Source organism: Pithys albifrons, chromosome 23 (genome assembly GCF_047495875.1).
Source record: "Pithys albifrons albifrons isolate INPA30051 chromosome 23, PitAlb_v1, whole genome shotgun sequence".
In the NCBI taxonomy this organism is placed as follows: Eukaryota; Metazoa; Chordata; class Aves; order Passeriformes; family Thamnophilidae; genus Pithys; species Pithys albifrons.
In genome coordinates this window covers 5,757,308-5,776,919 of record NC_092480.1, presented here as the reverse complement: position 1 = coordinate 5,776,919, position 19,612 = coordinate 5,757,308, and the positions used below count along the sequence as shown (strand labels likewise).

At 44.8% G+C, this 19,612-nt stretch overlaps 1 protein-coding gene across 1 annotated transcript in view; it reads left to right on the top strand.

Annotated features, from left to right (window-relative positions):
* The first annotated feature begins 2,490 nt into the window (after positions 1 to 2,490).
* Positions 2,491 to 19,612, top strand: part of BARX2 (BARX homeobox 2) — a 43,180-nt gene continuing 26,058 nt past the window's right edge. Inside the window, exon 1 of the mRNA XM_071576389.1 lies at positions 2,491 to 3,220. Within this exon, the coding sequence (XP_071432490.1) occupies positions 2,992 to 3,220 (229 nt within the window). The 5' untranslated portion in view covers positions 2,491 to 2,991. The remainder of the gene's footprint in view (positions 3,221 to 19,612) is intronic.

Genomic DNA, 19,612 nt, shown 5'->3' with positions numbered 1-19,612 from the left:
TCCTCTGCCGTCGGGTTTTGGAAGGGCAGTAAATGCAGGGTGGGTTTGGGAGGGGGCAGAGGGGCTGCAGCTCCTGCCCGGGCACGGAGGGCACACGGAAAATGCCCTTTGCTGCCTCTTCGGGGGTTAAATCAGCACCTTAGTGTTGCTTCCAAAATAGTCTTTGAAATAATTACCAACAAGCACTAATTGCTGGAGTTATTGTGGCTGGTAATTATTTTGTTCCCTAAAAAATAATTAAAAAAAATAAATAAAAAAGTTGTCTGGAAAAGGCAAAAAAAATTTTGCTCCTAAAACGGTTTGTGTGTGAATGAAAAGCGGAGGACTCACAACGCCACATTCATAACAAAGGCACTTCAGCTCCTTAAATATCCGCGGTTTGTTTAGGAATTAAAGCAACTGTTCAAGTAAATTAAAAAGAGTTATAGCGCCGGGAAGGGGAGAAGTCCTTGGAGTTGTTATCTCGTTCTCGTGAAATTCCTGGTTCCAAAATCGCTTTAGTTTCTCAAAATAAAAAGAAAGAAAACCATTTCCAAGCGATTTGTTTTAAATTGGAATGTCCTCCCAGTGGTTTAATGAGCAAAATGCTTTATCTTTTTTTTTTTAATTATAATTTGCTGTGGCGTGTTTTTTTAAAAAAAATAATAATAAGATTTTAAGCAAAGAAGTTGAACAGATGAATCAAAAGCCTGATATTTCCTTGCATCTGCCCTCCAGTTTTGACAGCGTGTGGACAACACAAGTATCTTATTTTGATTTTGGGGCTCTCCAACTCAGCAAATGTAACTCTGAAATTAAAGCCAAATCGGAGTTGCGATTGAAAAACAAACAGCGCTTTCAGCAAAGAGGTCAAAGACGGTTTTGGAGTTCCTCGAGGTCTTTTCAAAACGCAGTTGACAAAACGAAAGTTGCTCAAATCGTTGGGGAGAGTTTGAGGTGGTTGTTGCCTTGGGCCAAAACAGATGGAGTTTTTTATCAGTAAAATAAGAGTTCGCTGCCCTTTGGGTCACCAAAACACGAGGGCCGAAGGGTGGCTGATGACTTTTTGCTGATTGTATTTAAATCCTTGTATGAAGCCTGGAAATAGTCATTTTTCTGCCGTGGTAAATCCCATAATGAGCCTTTTTTTTCAGCAGTGTAAAAGCTGCGAACCGGCCGTGGGTTCTGGAAACTCTGAAATAACCATCGGGAGGATTCCCCCCCTTGAATAGGGGTGTCCTGGGGGTTCCTGGGCTAAACCCTCTGTCCGAACCCACAGAGCGGAGAAATAAAACTCAGAGCTCAGCCTGAGAGGGAAGTTCCAGTGGGGAAACCTCGGCACTCAAAGCTCAGCTTTGCGAAAAATCCAACTGAACTGAGCAGGGATTTGCCAGAAAACAACCTCGGACTCGGGACCGAGTTACGCCGCTCTGGAATAAAATATCTCTGTATCTTAGTGCTTTTGCAAGGCACCTATAAATAGGATTTTTCTTTCTCTCCAGCACTTCGCGGCCGCGGGATGGGTTTGGTGCTGTCGGGCCCGAGGATGCGGCGCTTTCCCGCATTTTAATGTTTTTAAAGTAATTACAGTTTAGAGAACGGGGAGGAGAGGGGGAAAGAAAGGAGGAAAAAAAAAAAAAGAAAATTCTGCCCTAATTTGGAACCTTTCCAAGAAAAGGAAAAAAAAAAAAAGCCAAGCCAAGCCACACACCCCAGGATCTTAAAATAGCGAACAGGGAGGGGAGAGGAGCGGCGGATCCTCCCAGCGCGGCGCGGGGATCGCGGGGCTCGGCGGAGGCAGCGGCGGCGCTGATTGACAGCCCGAGCCTCCCAAAAAGGCCGCGCGGAGATGGCAGAGATGCTTATCGGAGCCTTTATATAGAGAGGAACCCGCGCTGAGCGGCCGCGGCTGGGCAGGGACCGCGGGGACACCGCGGGGAGACAGCGGGGAGACAGCGGGGACACCGCGGGGAGACAGCGGGAGACAGAGGGGACAGAGCGGGGAGACAGCGGGGACACAGCGGGGAGACAGCGGGGAGACAGCGGGAGACAGAGGGGACAGAGCGGGGAGACAGCGGGGACACAGCGGGGAGACAGCGGGGAGACAGCGGGGAGACAGCGGGGACACAGCGGGGACACCGCGGGGAGACAGCGGGGACACAGCGGGGAGACAGCGGGGACACAGCGGGGACACAGCGGGGAGACAGCGGGGACACAGCGGGGAGACAGCGGGGACACAGCGGGGAGACAGCGGGGACACCGCGGGGAGACAGCGGGAGACAGAGGGGACAGAGCGGGGAGACAGCGGGGAGACAGCGGGGAGACAGAGGGGGCGCAGAGGGGGCAGAGAGGGGAGACAGAGGGGACAGAGCGGGAGCACAGCGGGGACAGAGAGGGGACAGAGCGAAGGCAGAGCGGGGACACCGCAAGGAGACAGGGGACAGAGCAGGGACAGAGCGGGAGCACAGCGGGGTCAGAGAGGGGAGATAGAGGGGGCAGAGCGGGGGCACAGCGGGGACAGAGAGGGGAGATAGAGGGGACAGAGCGGGGGCACAGCGGGGACAGAGAGGGGAGACAGAGGGGACAGAGTGGGAGCACAGCGGGGACAGAGAGGGGACAGAGCGAAGGCAGAGCGGGGACACAGCGAAGACACAGCTGGAAGACAGAGGGGGCATAGCAGGGACACCGAGGGGACACCGCGTGGACACAGCAGCGACACAGCTGGGAGACAGAGGGGACATCGAGGGGACACCGAGGGAACAGAGAGGGACACAGCGAGGCACAGCAGGGAGATAGCAGGGACGCCGCGGGACACAGCAGGGACACAGCAGAGATACCGAGGTGACACTGCGGGGACACAGCAGCGACACAGCTGGGAGAAAGAGGGGACATCGAGGGGACACCGAGGGGACAGAGCAGAGACCCAGCAGCGCCAGCGCGGGGGTCGCTCGGGGCGCCGGGCGCCCATGCGAGCCGGGCGCGGCTCCGGCAGCCCCGCGCAGGGGTCCCGCCATGCACGGCCACCCCCAGCCCCATTCCCAGCCCCATTCCCAGCCCCAGCCGCATTCCCAGCCGCGGCTCCCCGCGCCCGGCCGGCCCAAGGCAGGCAGGAGGCGCTACAAGACCTTCATGATCGACGAGATCCTCTCCAAGGAGACCTGCGATTACTTCGAGAAACTTTCGCTGTACTCCGTGTGCCCATCGCTGCTGGTCCGGCCCAAGCCGCTGCACTCCTGCGCAGGTAAGCAAGGCCGGGGGGCTGGGGGTCCCGCAGAGCTGCCCGGAGAGCTCGGGGGCACTCGAGGGGCTCAGAGAGCTCGGGGGGGCTCGGGCGAGAGGTTCCCGCATCGCCCGCATCTCCGGAATCTCCCGCTGCATCTCCCATATCTCCCGCACCTTCCGCATCATCTCCCGCATCTCATCTCCCTCATCTCCCGCATCTCTCGCCGCATCTCCCGCCGCATCTCTCGCCGCATCTCCCGCATCTCTCGCATCTCCCGCACCTCATCTCGCTCATCTCCCGCATCTCTGCATCTCCCACCACATCTCCTGCGTCTCATCTCTGCGTCTCCCGCGTCATCTCCCGCATCTCTCGCCGCATCTCCCGCATTCCCCGCATCATCTCCCACATCTCATCTCCCGCATCTCTCGCCGCATCTCCCGCATCTCATCTCCCGCATGTCCCGCACGTCCCGCATCTCCCGCGGCTCATCCCTCGCATCTCCCGCCTCGTCCCAGCGCTGCCCCGGACGGAGCGCGGCTTCCACATCCATCCCATCGCCGCGGGAGGGTTTGTGCTCCCACTCCGTTTTCCAGCGCTGGGATAGTTGTTAGTTACCATCTCCTGCCAACAGTTGGTTACTGTCTGTTATTGGTTACTATCTGTTGTTGGTTACTATCGGTTGTTGGTTACTGTCTGTTGTTGATTACTATTGGTTGTTGGTTACCAGCAGTTGTATACTAGCAGTCACTGGTTACCAGCAGTTGGTTACCAGCAGTTGGTTACTGGCAGTTTGTTACTAGCAGTTGGTTACCAGCAGTTGATTATTAGCAGGTGATGGTTACCAGCAGTTGGTTACCAGCAGTTGGTTACCAGCAGTCAGTTACCAGCAGTTGGTTACTAGCAGTTGGTTACCAGCAGTTGGTTACCAGCAGTTTGTTACTAGCAGTTGGTTACCAGCAGTTGGTTACCAGCAGTTGGTTACCAACAGTCAGTTACCAGCAGTTGATTACCAGCAGTTGGTTACCAGCTGTTGGTTACCAGCAGTCGGTTACCAGCAGTTGGTTACCAACAGTCAGTTACCAGCAGTTGATTACTAGCAGTCAGTTACCAGCAGTTTGTTACTAGCAGTTGGTTACCAGCAGTTGGTTACCAGCAGTTGGTTACCAGCAGTCAGTTACCAGCAGTTTGTTACTAGCAGTTGGTTACTAGCAGTTGGTTACCAGCAGTTGGTTACCAACAGTTGGTTACCAGCAGTCGTTGGTTACCAGCAGTTGGTTACCAGCAGTTGGTTACCAGCAGTTGGTTACTAGCAGTTTGTTACTAGCAGTTGGTTACTAGCAGTTGGTTACCAGCAGTTGATTACTAGCAGGCAATGGTTACCAGCAGTTGGTTACCAGCAGTTGGTTACCAGCAGTTTACTAGCAGTTGGTTACCAGCAGTTGGTTACCAGCAGTTGGTTACCAGCAGTTGGTTACCAGCAGTGCACAGTGGTGGGTTCAGCCGATCGGCGTCGGGGGGGATCACAGATCCTTAATTAGTGCTAATGATAATGAGTTCAGGAGCTCCACGGGAGCAGAAATCGCCCTTCGTGTTGTGCTCGTTGAAACCTTCGGTGGTTCGTTCACTGCGTCGGGGAGGGGGGAGAAGCAAATTAATAGAAATATTGGGGAAAGGAGAGGGAAAAACGCCAGAGAGACACAGATTTTCTACCCTAAAGTCTCTCTGTCTTTGAAAGAGCTTGGGCTGTTTCTGGCAGCAAAGGTAGGAAAATAATTCTGATGATTTTGCAAACAGAGACCCCACAAATAAATACACTGGAGTGGCCCTGCCCTGTGCAGGTCATTTTTCTCAGCCATGGGCATTATAAAATTTCACAACCAGACTGGTCTCGTGCAAGCCTTTAAAAATCCATGTTAAAAGTGAAAAGAACAATCTTAGAGTGCATTCCAGAGTAAAAAAAAAAAAAAGAAATAAAAATTAAAAGAAGTCCCTTTTTCTGGTAAAACAGGCGGTTTTCCAGATTTCTGTCGTCCTCATAAGGCCACACTTCCAATGGGGACACTCAACGTGAAATGGGATGATGAAACTGCAACTTAAAAATTCATTCTTCAAAAAAAATCTTGTCTATTGAAAAATATCTGTAAAGGACTAACTGCCAGTAAAAAAAAAAAAAATAGACCTATTTCAAGGTTATGGCATTCTGGTTTTATTCTTTCTCTTTCCTGGGGAAAGTTAATTATGAATTTGTATTTAAAAACTCACGGCCTGCACTTTGGTTTGGGTTTGTTGCTTTGGTTTGTGGGTTTTTGTTGCTTGGCTGGATATAAATCAGAAGGATCTTTTCAGCTGCGCTCGTAGAAAACTCGCCGTACCGAGAGCTTGGCAAGTAGAGCAAACCCTTAGTCCAAGCAGAAATCTTCCTCCAACCTCAATATTTATTTTGTGGATATGAGTTATTAAAGATCCAGAAGGGATTAGGAAGTTGGATCAGGATTAAACCCCACGATGGGAAGAAGTTGCCACAAAGTGTGACCCTCGCTCAGCGTTCGCTTCTTCCGCTGGATTCGTGTGTGACGTCCCTTCCCTTCCTTAACTTATTTCTGACATGTTTTTATACAAGAACTGGGTGTTAATCAAGGTATTGCCGACGAGGGGAATTATTCAGAGCTGATCCTTTGCTCCTGCACACGCAGAGGGAAATTCAGAGCTTGGCCAAAATAGGCACGGACGTCCCAAAGGGGTTCCGAAATTCCGCCCGCAGACCTCGATCCGCCGGGAAAACGAGCCAAGTCTTTCTCTCTTTCTGTACAGACAGAGGAAGAATTAGAGAGAAAAGTCCCTTTAGAACCCCAAAGGATTATTAACTTGAATATTATCATGTCCAGAAGTGTGTAGGATTAACTCAAAAAAATACAGCCTGAGCGCCGCTTAAGGGATCCCCCGGATTTCGGGTGGGTGAGGAACTTCCCAGCAGCTGCTTTGACTCTCACCAACTCCCTGGGGGAAAAAAAAAAAAAAAAGAAAGAAAAATTTTAAATGCATAATTCTGTGTCGAGCACAGCAAACGTTGTGTTTGCAAGGATAATATATATTCATTAAATGATCATTAATAATCCTGGGGTGATTCAGCAGCGATTCAGCAGCGGTTGCTCTTCAATTAAAGTCTTAGTTCCCTTTGGGCTTGAAAGTTTTAATAAATTTGCCTCAAGGTTTTGTTTCTGGCCCAACTCTGGCCTGTTGCTGGTTGGGAATGTCTTGCTTTTAATGGAATCAACTTTATGGATTTGCATTTGGGAAGGGAAATCCGGAGAGAGAGAGATTTGCTTTCAGGATTCAAACCCACAGAATAAACTGCTACAAAAGTCCACGTTCCAAATTGTCCCATTCGGAGCTTTATGGGCACAATTAAAGGCTTACCTGGATTAATTAATGGGGATTTTAGTTTTATTGTAAAAGAGGGGAAATTAGTGACTAAAAAATGGACTTTACCCACAGAAATGCGGGAGAATTGAAAAATACTCGCTATAAATCTGTTAATAAAATTAAAAAAAAAAAAAAACAAAACCTCTCAAAAATACCAAAACCCAAAAGAATAAAAAAAAAAGTAACCCAAAGAGACACACAGAGAGAAAATAAACACAAAAGCCCCAAAGCACTGAGGGGGTTGAGGTGCAGAAACAGCCCTGTGGCACTGAACTCACTGGAGTTCATCAGGAGGGAGCCAACACTTCGTCTCTTCAAGATCTAAACCAAGTTAGTCTTAACCTAAACCTAAACCATAGAAAATTGTCTTATTGTAAGGAAAGCTGGGACTAAAGCACAGCAGTTTGCTTAGCTGTAAAATAAGCTGGGACTAAAGCACAGGGACTTGTCTTGCTGTGGGGAAAGCTGAGACTAAAGCACAGCAGTTTGCCTTGCTATAGGATAAACTGGGACTAAAGCACAGGAGTTTGCCTTGCTATAAGATAGACTGGGACTAAAGCACAGGAGTTTGCCTTGCTATAAGATAAACTGGGACTAAAACACAGGGACTTGCCTTGCTGTAGGTAAGCTGGGACTAAAGCACAGAGACTTGCCTTGCTGAAAGTTAAGCAGGGACTAAAACACAGGAGTTTACCTTGCTGAAAGTTAAGCTGGGACTAAAGCACAGAAACTTGCCTTGCTGTGAGGAAAGCTGAGACTAAAGCATAGCAGTTTGCCTTGCTATAAGATAAACTGGGACTAAAGCACAGCAACTTGCCTTGCTGTAGGTAAGCTGGGACTAAAGCACTGGAGTTTACCTTGCTCTAAAATAAACTGGGACTAAAGCACAGAGTCTTGCCTTGCTGTAAGATAGGCTGGAACTAAAGCACAGGAGTTTGCCTTGCTGTACATTAAGCTGGGACTAAAGCACAGGAGTTTGCCTTGCTGTAAGATAAACTGGGACTAAAGCACAGCAACTTGCCTTGCTGAAAGTTAAGCACAGCAGTTTTCCTTGCTGTAAACTAAGCTGGGACTAAAGAACAGAGACTTGCCTTGCTGTAAAATAAGCTGGGACTAAAGCACAGGGACTTGCCTTGCTGTAGGTAAGCTGGAACTAAAGCACAGGAGCTTACCTTGCTGAAAGTTAAGCTGGGACAAAAGCACAGAGACTTTCCTTGCTGTAACTTAAGCTGGGGCTAAAGCACAGGAGTTTGCCTTGCTCTAAAATAAGCTGGGACTAAAGCACAGGAGTTTGCCTTGCTGTAAATTAAGCTGGGACTAAAGCACTGGAGTTTGCCTTGCTGTAAAATTAGCTGGGACTAAAGCACAGGGACTTGCTTTGCTCTAAGATAAACTGGGACTAAAGCCCAGGAGTTTGCCTTTCTGAAAGTTAAGCTGGGACAAAAGCACAGAGACTTTCCTTGCTGTAACTTAAGCTGGGGCTAAAGCACAGCAGTTTGCCTTGCTCTAAGATAAAATGGGACTAAAGCACAGGGACTTGCCTTGCTGTAAGCTAAGCTGGGCCTAAAGCACAGGGACTTGCCTTGCTGTAAGCTAAGCTGGGACTAAAGCACAGCAACTTGCCTTGCTGTAGCTAAGCTGGGCCTAAAGCACAGGGACTTGCCTTGCTGTAAGCTAAGCTGGGCCTAAAGCACAGGGACTTGCCTTGCTGTAAGTTAAGCTGGGCCTAAAGCACAGGGACTTGCCTTGCTGTAAGTTAAGCTGGGCCTAAAGCACAGGGACTTGCCTTGCTCAAAGTTAAACTGGGCCTAAAGCACAGGGACTTGCCTTGCTCTAAGGTAAGCCTGGACCTGAGAGGGTTTGAGGCCATGCCAGGCCACTGCAGCTAAACTGTTTCCAGCAGCTCTTTCTCCAGTCAGGCCTCAGGTTTTGGAGGTGTTCTCATGGGCTGAAGAGTTTGTGTTTCTTTCTTTCATCCTGGGTGAGGTCAGGGAAGGCTGAGCTGCCTCCCTGGTTTATCTGGGGCTGAAAGATGTGGGATGTTGGGGGGGTTTGTTCCACCACAGCCCTCCCAGGAAAATCAGTGACCCCCTGGAAAATAGGAGGGGTTTTTATTTTATTTTGGCTGTGGTGAAATGCTGAATATTTGAGGGAGTGAAGATGAATTGGGACAAACCAGGTTTGTCAAAGGGTTGGAAGGAGAGTCTGGGGCTTTTCCTGGGCCTGGGGAGATGCTGGAGATTGGCAGCTCAGTGTGAGGAGTTTGGGAGGTCTAAAGCAAAGCCATCAGTGGGAGATTCCCACTGGAATAACCTTCACCCTGAGCATTTGTCTGGAGTAGCTTAAACTGAGCCCAAACTGTGGAATTCACCGAGCAAATGAACCGGGCTGTGCTCACACCAAACTGTGACAAGATGCTCAGAGCCATCCAGGTGAAAGGAACATGGAAATAAATATCCAAGGTAGTGTGAGGAGTTTGGGAGGTCTAAAGCAAAGGCACCAGTGGGAGATTCCCACTGGAATAACCTTCACCTGGAGGGTTTGTTGGGAAAACAAACCTGTTCTCTGCTAAAAGGATCCATCAGTAGCTTAAATTGAGCCCAAATTGGGGAATTCACCGAGCAAATGAACCAGGCTGTGCTCACACCAAACTGACAAGATGCTCAGAGCCATCCAGGTGAAAGGAACATGGAAATAAATATTTGAGGTAGTGTGAGGAGTTTGGGAGGTCTAAAGCAAAGCCACCAGTGGGAGAGTCCCACTGGAATAACCTTCACCTGGAGGATTTTTCAGCTAAACAAACCTGTTCTCGGCTAAAAGGATCCATCAGTAGCTTAAACTGAGCCCAAATTGGGGAGTTCACGAAAGGAAAATGGAAATAAATATCCAAGGTAGTGTGAGGAGTTTGGGAGGTCTAAAGCAAAGCCACCAGTGGGAGAGTCCCACTGGAATAACCTTCACCCCGAGCTTTTGTCTGGAAAGCAAACCTGTTCTCTGCTAAAAGGATCCATCAGTAGCTTAAACTGAGCCCAAACTGTGGAATTCACCGAGCAAATGAACCGGGCTGTGCTCACACCAAACTGTGACAAGATGCTCAGAGCCATCCAGGTGAAAGGAACATGGAAATAAATATCCAAGGTAGTGTGAGGAGTTTGGGAGGTCTAAAGCAAAGCCACCAGTGGGAGAGTCCCACTGGAATAACCTTCACCTGGAGGATTTTTCAGGTAAACAAACCTGTTCTCTGCTGAAAGGATCCATCAGTAGCTTAAACTGAGCCCAAATTGGGGAGTTCACGAAAGGAACATGGAAATAAATATCCAAGGTAGTGTGAGGAGTTTGGGAGGTCTAAAGCAAAGGCACCAGTGGGAGATTCCCACTGGAATAACCTTCAACCCAAGGATTTGTCTGGAGTAGCTTAAACTGAGCCCAAGTTGGGGAATTCACCGAGGAAATGAACCGGGCTCTGCTCACACCAAACTGTGACAAGATGCTCAGAGCCATCCAGGTGAAAGGAACATGGAAATAAATATTTGAGGCAGTGTGAGGAGTTTGGGAGGTCTAAAGCAAAGCCACCAGTGGGAGATTCCCACTGGAATAACCTTCACCTGGAGGATTTTTCAGCTAAACAAACCTGTTCTCTGCTAAAAGGATCCATCAGTAGCTTAAACTGAGCCCAAATTGGGGAATTCACGAAAGGAAAATGGAAATAAATATCCAAGGCAGTGTGAGGAGTTTGGGAGGTCTAAAGCAAAGCCACCAGTAGGAGAGTCCCACTGGAATAATCTTCACCCCGAGCTTTTGTCTGGAAAGCAAACCTGTTCTCTGCTAAAAGGATCCATCAGTAGCTTAAACTGAGCCCAAACTGTGGAATTCACCGAGCAAATGAACCAGGCTGTGCTCACACCAAACTGTGACAAGATGCTCAGAGCCATCCAGGTGAAAGGAACATGGAAATAAATATCCAAGGTAGTGTGAGGAGTTTGGGAGGTCTAAAGCAAAGCCACCAGTGGGAGATTCCCACTGGAATAACCTTCACCCTGAGCATTTGTCTGGAGTAGCTTGAACTGAGCCCAAATTGGGGAGTTCACCGAGCAAATGAACCGGGCTGTGCTCACACCAAACTGTGACAAGATGCTCAGAGCCATCCAGGTGAAAGGAAAATGGAAATAAATATCCAAGGTAGTGTGAGGAGTTTGGGAGGTCTAAAGCAAAGCCACCAGTGGGAGAGTCCCACTGGAATAACCTTTACCTGGAGGATTTTTCAGGTAAACAAACCTGTTCTCTGCTAAAAGGATCCATCAGTAGCTTAAACTGAGCCCAAATTGGGGAGTTCACGAAAGGAAAATGGAAATAAATATCCAAGGTAGTGTGAGGAGTTTGGGAGGTCTAAAGAAAAGGCACCAGTGGGAGAGTCCCACTGGAATAACCTTCACCCTAAGCATTTGTCTGGAGTAGCTTAAACTGAGCCCAAACTGTGGAATTCACCGAGGAAATGAACCGGGCTGTGCTCACACCAAACTGTGACAAGATGCTCAGAGCCATCCAGGTGAAAGGAACATGGAAATAAATATTTGAGGCAGTGTGAGGAGTTTGGGAGGTCCAAAATAAAGCCACCAGTGGGAGATTCCTACTGGAATAACCTTCACCTGGAGGATTTTTCAGGTAAACAAACCTGTTCTCTGCTAAAAGGATCCATCAGTAGCTTAAACTGAGCCCAGATTGGGGAGTTCACGAAAGGAAAATGGAAATAAATACCTGAGGTATTTTCAGATGCTGAATATTTTCAGCTGGTTAATGCAGCTTTGACTCGTGGCTTTTTGGGTCGTGATGAGTGAGTGGAAATACCATTTATTTTGTTTCATGAGATGGATGTTTTGGTTGGCTTTTCCTGTCACGCCACAGCTAATTAATTTGGATAAGTAATGACAGAGCGTTAACGGGCTTGGTTTGTTCCACTGATTGCTGAAGGCTGAGCAGGTTCCCCTGAGAGTCACTTCTCAAATTGTCCTTATAGAATTTTTCACTTTTGAACTTAAAAACCCCTGGAGGTGGGTCTGTCCCAATTCTGTTTGTCCCCTGTATTTTTTATTCTAATATATTTTTATCATGCAATTAAAATCCACTTGCCACATTTGGCATAATAAAGAATTAAAGGGTGTTTTCCGAAGGCAGAATTGGAAACGTTTCTTATTTATCAAGGGAATGAAAGGAGTTTAAAAGTGAAACCTGGAGTGGTCGTGGATGGGGAGTGGAGAAGAGATCCCTGCTCAGAGTGGGATTTGTGGAATTTTATTAATATTGCCCTTGGATGGTGGTTTATTAACCCTCCAGATGGACTAAAAGAGTTGCTTTGCCTTCAGCGAAGTTGGTACAAAGGAGGAGTTGCCTGTGCCATGAATTCCTTTGTACCAAACCTTATTCCAGAGCTCATAAACCCCTCAAATTAAATGCAATTTAATGGGTTTTTCATTTAAATCCTAACGAGCATCAGTGTCATTTCTGCCAAGGTTTGTTCCCCAGTGCCAGTCTCGGTTTCTCTTCTGTTGCTGCACCAGAAACGCCTCTCAGGCCTCAAACACCTCCCAGAGTTTGTTTGTTGAGAGAATTGACTCTGGAATATAAAAATATTCACCCAGGGGAGTTGTGTCCCAGGGGATTCTGCTGCTCCATAGGAATTTAGAAGCTTCCCAAACTTTGGGAACTGTATAAAAATATTCACCCAGGGGAGTTGTGTCCAAGGGGATTCTGCTGCTCCATAGAAATTTAAGAGCTCCCAAACTTTGGGAACTGTATAAAAATATTTATCCAGGGGAGTTGTGTCCAAGGGGATTCTGCTGCTCCATAGAAATCCAAAAACTCCCAAAGTTTGGGAACTGTATAAAAATATTTAACCAAGGGAGTTGTGTCCAAGGGGATTCTGCTGCTCCATAGAAATTTAAAAGCTTCCCAACTTTGGGAACTGTATAAAAATATTCACCCAGGGGAGTTGTGTCCAAGGGGATTCTGCTGCTCTAAAAGCTCCCAAACTTTGGGAACTGTATAAAAATATTTATCCAGGGGAGTTGTGTCCAAGGGGATCCTGCTGCTCTATAGAAATTTAAGAGCTCCCAAACTTTGGGAATTCTATAAAAATATTCACCCAGGGGAGTTGTGTCCAAGGGGACTCTGCTGCTCCATAGAAATCTAAAAACTCCCAAACTTTGGGAACTGTCTAAAAATATTTATCCAGGGGAGTTTTTCCAAGGGGATTCTGCTGCTCCATAGAAATTTAAGAGCTCCAAAACTTTGGGAACTGTCTAAAAATATTCACCCAGAGGAGTTGTGCCCAAGGGGATTCTGCTGCTCTAAAAGCTCCCAAACTTTGGGAACTGTCTAAAAATATTTATCCAGGGGAGTTTTTCCAAGGGGATTCTGCTGCTCCATAGGAATTTAGAAGCTCCCAAACTTTGGGAACTGTATAAAAATATTCACCCAGGGGAGTTGTGCCCAAGGGGATTCTGCTGCTCTAAAAGCTCCCAAACTTTGGGAACTGTATAAAAATATTTATCCAGGGGAGTTGTGTCCGAGGGGATTCTGCTGCTCCATAGAAATCCAAAAACTCCCAAATTTTGGGAACTGTATAAAAATATTTACCCAGGGGAGTTGTGTCCAAGGGGATTCTGCTGCTCCATAGAAATCTAAAAACTCCCAAACTATGAGAACTGTCTAAAAATATTTATCCAAGGGAGTTGTGTCCGAGGGGATTCTGCTGCTCCATAGAAATCTAAAAGCTTCCCAACTTTGGGAATTCTATAAAAATATTCACCCAGGGGAGTTGTGTCCAAGGGGATTCTGCTGCTCCATAGGAATTTAGAAGCTTCCCAACTTTGGGAACTGTATAAAAATATTTATCCAAGGGAGTTGTGCCCAAGGGGATTCTGCTGCTCTAAAAGCTCCCAAAATTTGGGAACTGTATAAAAATATTTATTCAGGGGAGTTGTGTCCAAGGGGATTCTGCTGCTCCATAGAAATTTAAGAGCTTCCCAAAGTTTGGGAACTGCCTAAAAATATTCACCCAGGGGAGTTGTGTCCAAGGGGATTCTGCTGCTCCATAGAAATCCAAAAACTCCCAAAATTTGAGAACTGCCTAAAAATATTTACCCAGGGGAGTTGTGTCCAAGGGGATTCTGCTGCTCCATAGGAATTTAGAAGCTCCCAAACTTTGGGAACTGTATAAAAATATTTATCCAGGGGAGTTGTGTCCAAGGAGATTCTGCTGCTCTAAAAGCTCCCAAACTTTGGGAACTGTATAAAAATATTTACCCAGGGGAGTTGTGTCCAAGGGGATTCTGCTGCTCCATAGGAATTTAGAAGCTTCCCAACTTTGGGAACTCTATAAGAATATTCACCCAGGGGAGTTGTGTCCAAGGGGATTCTGCTGCTCCATAGAAATCCAAAAACTCCCAAAATTTGAGAAGTGTATAAAAATATTCACCCAGGGGAGTTGTGTCCAAGGGGATTCTGCTGCTCTAAAAGCTCCCAAACTTTGGGAACTGTATAAAAATATTTATCCAAGGGAGTTGTGTCCAAGGGCATTCTGCTGCTCCATAGAAATCCAAAAACTCCCAAAATTTGAGAACTGTATAAAAATATTTATCCAGGGGAGTTGTGTCCAAGGGGATTCTGCTGCTCCATAGAAATCTAAAAGCTTCCCAACTTTGGCAACTCCACCTGACCTTCATTTCCTCTTCTTGTCGCGTCTCTCTGAATTTTTTCTGCTCTTTTTGCTGCTCTGAGCAACAAGTTGCCCCTTTAATAATTCTAATAATGGTTATTATTTGCTGCCTTGACATTGTTATTGGGATTTGGGGCTTGGGGCTTGGATTATTTTGTTCTATTTGGAGTTGGGTTTTTTGGTGCTTTGGGGATTTTTTGGTTGGTTTTTTTTTTTGTTTTGGGGATTTTTGTGGGTTTTTTTTGTTTTTTTGTCTGTTTGGGGAGTTTTTGTGTGGGGTTTTTTTTGGTTTTTTTTGTTTGTTTTGGGGGTTTTGTGTGGGGGTTTTTTTGGGTTTTTTTGTCTGTTTTGGGAGTTTTTGTGTGGGGTTTTTTTGGTTTTTTTTGTTTGTTTTGGGGGTTTTGTGTGGGGGTTTTTTTGGGTTTTTTTTGTCTGTTTTGGGAGTTTTTGTGTGGGATTTTTGGGGTTTTTTTGTTTGTCTGTTTTGGGGGGGGTTGTGTGGGGTTTTTTTGGGTTTTTTTTGTCTGTTTTAGGGGATTTTGTGTGTGGGTTTTTTGGGGGTTTTTTTGTCTGTTTTGGGAGGGTTTTGTGTGGGTTTTTTTCATTTTTTTGTCTGTTTTGGGGGGTTTTTGGGTGTTTCTTTTTTGTTTTTTTGTCTGTTTTGGCGCTTTTTGTGTCAGGGTTTTTTTGGGGTTTTTTTTGTCTGTTTTGGGAGTTTTTGTGTGGGTTTTTTTGTTTTTTTTTGTTTGTTTTGGGAGGGTTTGTGTGGGGGTTTTTTTGGTTTTTTTTGTCTGTTTTGGGGGTTTTTGTGTGGGTTATTTTTTGGGTTTTTTTGTCTGTTTGGGGGGGTTTTGTAGGTGGTTTTTTTGTTTTTTTTGTTTGTTTGTTTTGGGGCTTTTTGTGTGTTTTCTTGTGGTTTTTTGTCTGTTTTGGGGGGTTTTGTGTGGGTTTTTTTGGTTTTTTTTGTCTGTTTTGGGGGTTTTTGTGTCCGGTTTTTTTTTGGTTTTTTGGTCTGTTTTGGGGGGTTTTGGGTGTTTCTTTTTTGTTTTTTTTTTGTCTGTTTTGGGGCTTTTTGTGTCAGGGGTTTTTTTGGGTTTTTTTTGTCTGTTTTGTGGGGTTTTGTGGGGGTTTTTTTTGGTTTTTTTTGTTTGTTTTGGGGATTTTTTGGTCGTATTTTTTTGTTTGTTTTGGAGGTTTTTATGTGGGGTTTTTTTGGGTTTTTTGTCTGTTTTGGGGGGTTTTATGGGTTTTTTTTTTTTTTTTTTATTTTGGGGGATTTTTTGGTTGTATTTTTTTGTTTGTTTTGGGGGGGTTTGTGGGGTTTTTTTGGTTTTTTTTGTTTGTTTTGGGGATTTTTTGGTTGTATTTTTTTGTTTGTTTTGGGGGTTTTATGTGTTTTTTTTTGGGTTTTTTTGTCTGTTTTGGGAGTTTTTGTGTGGGTTTTTTGTTTTATTTTTGTGGTTTTTTTAGGACAATACACTGCTCAGCATTGGGGTTTGAATGTCTGGTTTAAACTCTTCACCACTTGAATTCTTCACTCCCATTTCTGTCTCTGTCTGTGTGTTTTATACTGGAATGAAATCAGAAATTGCTCTTTTTTTGGGGGGCAGTTTTTTAAATTTTCCTCTGTGCTGGTTTGAAGGTGAACCAGCAGGGAAATGAACCCACCACGAGAGAGATTATAAGTCAGACCTAAAATTTAATAATAATATTACAATGAATACACTGACACACAAGGAAAATTGCTTTCAACTCACAATACCCCAGCAGTATAACCCAGTGTCCTGGGGCACAAACCCAAGGGGGTTTGTTTGCCCTTGTGCTGAGACCCCTGTGGCTCCCCCAAGTCCAGAGCAAAAGGAAATGAAAAACCTGTTGGTGCAGGCGAGGGCTGTGGTCTGGGTGAGAGCGGGGATCTCCTCCTGTCGAGGTCCTGCTGCTGCTCTGGATCCACCCAGAAGTTACCAAAGTCTTCTTACCCACCCCTTCTGTACCCTCAGGGAGCCCCCAGTCCCTCCCCCTGGGCGGGGACTCACCCAATGGGTGATTAACTCTGGGAGCCAGGGGGTGTTGAACTGTTGATGGCCCATTGGCAGCTCCGCCCCCTCAGGCTGAGTGTGAAGGTGCCAATGGCTCCCTGGGCAGCTGCTGCTAATGGCCCATTGTCCTTGGGAATGAATAGAGGGGGTAGAATACACAGCTTTGATCACCACCACACAGGGTCAGCTGGTCCCTCCTGCTGAACTAGGACAGCCTCTTTTCCGTGGTATTTTCTGCATTAAACCAACCTGGGGCCTGTGGGGAGTCGTTGCTTGGGAGATAAAGTTGAATTTTTGGTGTCTCTGGATCCTCCTTCAGCCTTCTGAGTGAGAAAAGGGATTTATTGTGGCTCCAACTGCTCAATTTTTGTGTGTGACCTCCTGAAATTCTCTTTAAAACCCCCTTGATTTGGGCAAGGCTGGAGTTTGCTGGGAGAAATTATTTAAAATTGGGATGGAAATCTTTTTTTTTTTTTTTACCCAAATACCCTTTACCCTTTTCCAAATACTGAGCCCTTTCCCTTAAAATTGAAGGTGGAATTTCATGGAGTTCCATGAAGGGAAAAAAAGGATTTTTTTTTTGAAAAATGCCTGAATTTATTTGGTTTCACTGCCAAAAGTCTCTGTAATTCCGTAGGGGAATTGCAAAAAGGGAAAGGAAATCTGTTAATCCTGAGGAATACAAAGTGCTGCTTCTCTTTGGGATTTGGTGTCAGTGAAGGATTTGAGGATTTTAATAAATGTGAGAGAATTCAGGGCTGATGTTACTGCAGAAGGTGCTCTCACGTTTGTGGTGATGTCTTGAAAACCCAGAAAAATCAGAATTTGCTGTCAGGAAAAGCCCATCTGAGGAGCAGTTTATTGTCCAAAAGAAAAAGAAAAGCAGAAGAAATAGGAAAAGAAAAAAAGGAAAAAAAAAAGAAAAAAAAACAAATAGAAAAAGGGAAAGAATTAAAAATGAGAAAAAGAGAAAGAAAAAAGAAAAAGAAAAAGAAAAGGGGGAAGGAAAAGAAGAAGAAGAAGAAAAAAGAAAAAGAAAGAAACAGAAATAAGAAAAATAAAAAATAAAAAGGAAAAGAAGAAAAGAAAAAAGAAAAAGAAAAGGGAAGGAAAAGAAGAAGAAAAAGAAGGAGAAAAAGAAGAAGAAAAAGAAAAAAGAAAAAGAAAAAGGGGAAGGAAAAGAAGAAGAAAAAGAAAAAAGAAAAAGAAAAAGAAGAAAAAGAAAAAAGAAAAAGGGGGAAGGAAGAGAAAAAGAAAAAGAAAAAGAAAAAGGGGAAGGAAAAGAAAAAGAAAACGAAAAAGAAGAAAAAAGAAAAAGAAAAAGCAAAAAAGGAAAAAAATAAAAGGAAAAGGAAAAGAAGAACAAAAAGAAAAAAGAAAAAGGGGATGAAAAAGAAGAAGAAAAAAGAAAAAGAAAAAGAAAAAAAGAAAAAAGAAAAAGAAAAAGAAAAAGGGAAAAAATAAAAGGAAAAGGAAAAGAAGAAGAAAAGGAAAAAAAGAAAAAGAAAAAGGGGATGAAAAAGAAGAAGAAAAAAGAAAAAGAAAAAGAAAGAAAAAGAAAAAAGAAAAAGAAAAGAAAAAGAAAAAGGGAAAAAATAAAAGGAAAAGGAAAAGAAGAAGAAAAGGAAAAAAAGAAAAAGAAAAAGGGGAAGAAAAAGAAGAAGAAAAAAGAAAAAGAAAAAGAAAGAAAAAGGAAAAAGAAAAAGGGGAAGAAAAAGAAGAAGAAAAAAGAAAAAGAAAAAGAAAGAAAAAGAAAAAAGAAAAAGAAAAGAAAAAGAAAAAGGGAAAAAATAAAAGGAAAAGGAAAAGAAGAAGAAAAGGAAAAAAAGAAAAAGAAAAAGGGGAAGAAAAAGAAGAAGAAAAAAGAAAAAGAAAAAGAAAGAAAAAGGAAAAAGAAAAAGGGGAAGAAAAAGAAGAAGAAAAAAGAAAAAAGTAAAAGAAAGAAAAAGAAAAAAATAAATAGAAAAAGAAAAAGGAAGAGAAAAAGAAAAAGAAAGACAAAGGACATGGAAAAAGAAAATGAAGGAGGAAACGAAAAAGAAATAGGAAGAGAAAAATAAAGAAAATTTAGCAATACCCAAAATAACCACATTGCTTTGCCAAATGTGCCAAAAAAAGGAAAGTGCCCCAAAGTTTTGAGACAATAAAATGATGACAAATCTGAAGCAAATGGTCTGGAGGGGGAGGGGTTTTGGGGGTTATTTTTGACAACAAATTGCGTGTTTTTGAGCACATTTCTGCCTGGTCTGCTCCAACCCTCCCTCCTCTTGGCAGCTTTGCCAACAGCTCTTTTTGTTCCTGGGGTTTTGTTCTTTTTTTCTTTGGAGCAGGAGCTGAAATTGGGAGGTTCTATCAGAGAATGTCCCACCTTGGGGCTCTTTGGCCCCTCAGGCAGAGCTGCTGGAGGGCAAACTCTGCTCAGAGGGACACGAGGCTGGGCCAGAAGGTCCAAGGGTTGGTGTCACCTTCTTGCAATAAATTCCAGAGCACTCAGGACGGGTAGGAAGGACTTGATGAAGTGGGTGAGGAACAATTGATGGATTATTTTCGTTGAAGTGACTTGGAGTCCAACTCCCACTGCAAGTCAATTAAATCCCAGCTGGAGAGGGGCCAGAATGAGTCAAAGTCAATTAATGCCTGAGCTGGAAACGTTTGCAAGCATGGAATGAATTGCTGTGGTTACTGTGAGGTGGTTCAGCACCTCCACTGCAGCAAAACAAAAGCGTTTCTGAAATCCTCACAGGGGCTTTTTATTTGTTAAACCCTTTTTTTTCTGGGCTCTGAGACCCAAAAACCCCCCTGGGAGTGGTGCCTGATCCACCCCAAGACCTGCAGGGAGGGCTCAGAAATGGGTCTGGGAGATGAATTTTGTCCTCCCACATTCCCTGGGGCAGTGGTTGCATCAGAGGAGGCTGCAAAGATGAGTGAGAGGAGGTTGGAGAAATCCTGGTGCTGTTTCATCTAATTGTCAGGATTTAGGGAGCTTACTTGTGTAAGGATCAGCTCATTAATTAATGGGGCTCTCAAGGGAGTTAATCTCAGAAATTAAATGCTTGTGGGGATTCAGCTGAACAAGGCAGAGCATTCCAGAATATCAGTTAAAAAGGAAGAACCTACAGGATAAAAGTGGGATTATAAATAACTCAATCCATCAGGTTGGGGTTCTCACAAAATTGGACAGATCAGCTTTTAAATTCTGATGCACAACCCTCATTTAAGACAATTCATGTATTT